The sequence below is a fragment of the Elephantulus edwardii genome, unplaced genomic scaffold (genome assembly GCF_000299155.1).
Source record: "Elephantulus edwardii isolate Elephantulus edwardi_28Jun2011 unplaced genomic scaffold, EleEdw1.0 scaffold00234, whole genome shotgun sequence".
In the NCBI taxonomy this organism is placed as follows: Eukaryota; Metazoa; Chordata; class Mammalia; order Macroscelidea; family Macroscelididae; genus Elephantulus; species Elephantulus edwardii.
Genome location: NW_006399984.1, coordinates 1,042,882 through 1,047,677, shown reverse-complemented (window position 1 = coordinate 1,047,677; position 4,796 = coordinate 1,042,882). Strand labels below are relative to the sequence as shown.

At 35.4% G+C, this 4,796-nt stretch overlaps 1 protein-coding gene across 1 annotated transcript in view; it reads right to left on the bottom strand.

The window, feature by feature from the left end:
* GABRG3 (gamma-aminobutyric acid (GABA) A receptor, gamma 3) overlaps positions 1 to 4,796 on the bottom strand; it is a 379,738-nt gene that overhangs the window by 230,843 nt on the left and 144,099 nt on the right. Inside the window, exon 3 of the mRNA XM_006898587.1 lies at positions 1,661 to 1,728. Within this exon, the coding sequence (XP_006898649.1) occupies positions 1,661 to 1,728 (68 nt within the window). The remainder of the gene's footprint in view (positions 1 to 1,660; positions 1,729 to 4,796) is intronic.

The following is a 4,796-nucleotide window of genomic DNA, read 5'->3' as shown; positions in this document are numbered from 1 at the left end:
GGATAGAGCAGGGTTTAGGGCTGTTGTGCATAGGGGTCGCTATGAGTCGGAAATGACTCGACGGCACATAACAACAACAACAACATAGTTGAATTTAGTCTTAAAAGCTAGTGTGCTGTTTTTGTAAAAAATTAGGTTTTTCTGATATTGTTGTTGTGTATTTGTGTCTCTGATTGCAAAAAAAATTTGATCAAAATGGCTTGCTGATGCTTTAGACGTTTCATTTTGTTCTTTTCTTCCAGTTTACAAAGATTTTGGTCCTGCTGCCATAATATTTTCATTTAATCTTATTTTCACTTTTTCTTTTGTTCCCTTTCATTTTTTAATATTATTGTTGTTAGGTGATGTTGAGTTGACTATACTCATAGTGGCCCTTTGAACAATAGATTAAAGCCCTGACCTAACCTATGCAACTCGTCTTTTTATTTCCTTATTGCTGCTACTGTACCTATCTGAGTATATTTTGGCAAATCTCTACTCCCCAGTTTTTCATATTGCTAAAAGTGAGAAGAAAATGTCCAGGAGTGAATATCTGTGATAAAACACCCCATGGAAAGGAATTCCGTGTCCTTTGGATCTCCCAGTATCTTTATTTGTTTCTATAATCTTTTCCTCGTAAATGCATGCATGCATAGCACAAAGTTTTTTACACAGAATTTCAGCACACAAGTATATTTGTAGTAGCTAAGTACTTTCTTCCACAGACAAAAGTTACTGCTTCAATTTTTTTCATTTATTTTGTCCACTTAGTTTGCATATCTTTTGAATATCCTACTCAGAAATCATATGTATAATTCTTTGCACATATTATTGTTGTTATTATTATGTGCTATCGAGTCACATCGTTGCTTTTCAGTACTTTGGAGAGGTTCTTGACAGCAGATTTTCTAAGTGCAATTAGTCTTTTTATTTCCTGACTGCTGATGCCAAGAGTGTTTATTGTGGAGCCAAGCAAGCTGTAATTGTTAACATCCTCAATCTCCTCTCCATCTATGATGGTGCTGACAATTGGACCAGTAGTGAGAATCTTTGTCTTCTTGACATTGAACTTCAATCTATATTGACGACTACAATCCTTGATCTTCTGCAGCAAGTGCTTCAAGTCCTCCTCAGTTTCAGCAAGAAAGGTTCTGTCATCTGCATAATATATGTTATTGATGAGTCTTCCTCAAGTCCTGATGCCATTCTTGTAAAAAAGATAGTTTATCTGCTGAGCTCAAACTGAAAACATAAGTTAGAGCTGGGAAATTTCTAATATCTCTTGCATAAAAAGGAACTATAAGTAAAAGAAACAAAAACAAACCTAAAAAAAATCCACCCCCAAAACACAACAAAACTTGCAACATATATTCAGCCCTTATATTCATCATGTTAAATATAATCAATTCCTGTAAATGTACAAACAACCCATGAAGATAACATTGAATTGTAAATATATGTGTGGAGGAAGAGAGGTTTTTTTCTTAATAGTGGGTTCAATGCCTTGCTGCTAGTGTGGTCTATTTTGCTTCTGGGTTTTTATTATTTATGACCCTTAAACACAGATAAGTGTTCCCAATTCAAAATTAATTCTAAATTCTAGACCAGTATGATGGTTCTTAAATGGGAAACCAAAAGCATGGAAAACAAAGTTATAAGATAAGAAAAGAAAGTAACTTACCATATTTATTGATGATACTGGCCCAATGCTGTTAACATAAATGTCAACATCAATTACTGTTGGCTTTACTGTGAAGAAAAACACATGTGTGTTAGTGCTTAGTGCTAGAGGTGGAGGAAATAGTATTGAACTTCTTAATGACTCAAATATTAATACAAGAAATAATTGAAAAATATGAATTTTTCTTGTTTCTATGATGACATACAAACTGTGCCTCCCTTATCTTTTAAAATTCTTCTACAAAATCTATAAAAGTGATAAATATTTTGTAACAGTTAAGCTAAACATATGGCTAAGCTGAAAGATAAACAAAAGACAAGAAATACGTCATTTAATGCCAAAGTTTCATTATAAAATAAAATGTGGAATTATGAGAAGACAATCGCGTGAATAGATTATAGTTTTAACATCAAGAACCAACCAAACAGCAACAATGTTCATGTTTGAGTCTATTCTAGTTCATACAGATGCTATAGGAAAGAGTAGAATTACCCTACAGAGTTATTGAGGACTTTTTAACATAGAAAACATTTGCATTTTTTTCCCATTGTGGAAATTTTTCTCTCCCCTCTCCTTTGCAATGCACCTATTGTTCAGATTGTTCTCATACATATATTATCTAATCATATATTTCTTTCAGATAGTTTTCTCCCCTCATCTGATCTAATGCAGTGCTCATTTTCTATTCAGTCTGTTCCCATTCTCTCCTCAATTCTTCCTCATGTTTGTCCCATTTTATAACAGCAGTGCTATGCAGTACTTGTCCTTTTGTGACTGATATATTTCACTCAGCATGTGGGAGCCAACCTCCCACATGTTATGTAATGTTTTACAAGTTCATTGTTTTTCAGTGCTGTATAGTATTCCATTGTGTGAATATACCATAGTTTTTCTATTCATTTTTCTTTTGAAGGATACTTGTGTTATTTCCATCTCTTTGCTAATATGAATAATGCAGTAACAAATATGCATGTGCATAGCTCTGTTTAAATTCTGGCTCCATTTTTTTAGAGTGTATTCCCAGTAGTAAAAATTGTTGGGTCAAATGATATTTCTACCTACAAACAGGAAAAGACAAAGTAGATGAATGGGATCCTCTAAGAATCAAATCCCTATGCACATCCAAAAACGTCTCCAACAGGCTAAAAAGGGAAGCCACAGACTGGGCAAAAGTATTTGGTAATAACATATCAGATAAGGGACTTATGTCAAGAATTTATAAAATACTTGAGCACCACAACAAGATAAAGGTAAATAATTCAATAGAAAAATGGGCAAAGGATTTGAACAGGCACTTCACCAAAGACGACATTCAGATGGCTAACAAGCACATGAAGAAATGTTCAAAATCCCTAGCTCTACGGGAGATGCAAATCAAGACAACTAACTATAAGATATCATCTCACCCCAGTAAGATTAGAAAAATTTAACAGAACAGCAAACAACAAATGCTGGCGAGGTTGTGGAGAAACTGGAACCCTTATTCACTGTTGGTGGGAGCATAAAATGGTGCAACCACTATTGAAGGCGGTTTGGGACTATCTCAAAAAGTTGCAAATAGAGATACCATTTGAACCAACAATTCCACTACTGGGAATATAACCCAAAGAGACCATAACCAACATCCAAGCAGATATATGCACACCCATGTTTATTGCAGCTTTGTTCACAATAGCAAGGAGTTGGAAACAACCTAAGTGCCCATCACAAAACGAATGGATAGAGAAGCCGTGGTATATTCACACAATGGAAAACTGTGCTGCAGTGAAAAACAAGGAACTCATGCAATATTATTCAAAATGGTTGACTCTGGAGAACATTATGCTAAGTGAAATATCCCAGTCACAAAAGGACAAGTACTGCATGGTGCCACTGTTGTAAAAGAGGACTGACCTTGGGGTTGGGAAGAGACTGAGAAAGATGGGTTCAATAATGTATACTGCACTGAGACAGATAAGGGAGAAAACTGTTTAACAGAGATATGTGATTAGGTTTCTGTCATGACAGGAGTCTATAGAGATGGCTACATGGTGGAGTGGACTTGGGGGAGTGTTTGAAAAACAATGAAAGAATGTTTCTTTTACTGTTCCAAGAGAGTAGTGTTCTGGGGGCGGGGGGAGGATTGGGAGGGGAGAAAAGTGCAACAATGAATGAATGGAAATCCAAAGCCTCTGTGAATTTTTACTGAAAATAATAATAAATGCTGCATTGAAAAACAAGGAACTCATGCAATATTATTCAAAATGGGTGACCCTGGAGGACATTATGCTGATAATGAGGTATCTCAGTCACAAAGGGACAAATGCTATATGGTGCCACTATTGTAGAATGAGGCTGACATCGGGATGGGGGTAAGACTGTGAAAAACTGGATGAAATATGTTCACAGCATTGAAGTCTTTGGGGGAGAGAATATTTTCTATTTTAGGGCAAAATGTTTATCGTAAGAATACGGAATGAGGGTTGCAGAGTGGATTATATTTGGGGGTTGGGGGATGTGTTTAGGGGATTGCGTACCAATGAGGGAGTTTTTCTTTTGCATTTGAAGGAGAGGAGCAAACGGGGGGGGCGGAGTGAGGAGTGCAACAATGAATGAATGGAATTCCAAAATCTCTGTAGATGTTCACTGAAATGAAAAATAAAGAAAAATTTTTTTTAATAGATAATAGACTCTGAGTGGAAAATAGCTTTAGACAGACATCCATTGACACTCTCAACATTTCTGGGCACAGTGTCCATATTAGAAAAACTACATAGCAGTTATCCTGGAAAAAAATATTTAATCTGTTGAGGGCTTTGATTTGGATAGATTGAATACTGTAACTACATAACCTGCACAGAAGAGAGATACATGTGTAAATGAAGATAAGGGATTCTCTGTCATTATGGGTATGCTAGCCAAGATCAAGGTCAGAAAAGTGTATGGTTTAGTTTTTAGAGTTATATTTGTTAGCACTGACACATTTATCCAGAAACCAGAATTGTAATGTAATTTATTTGTGATCATGAATTGTGACATAATTCTAGAGGAAGAATTTCAAGATATTTTCTTCCCCTGATTCTTCAGCTGTTGCCACTGTAGCTATTCTTATTATCTTGTTTCTATTGAATAAATAGCAGTAATGTCATGTCTCTAA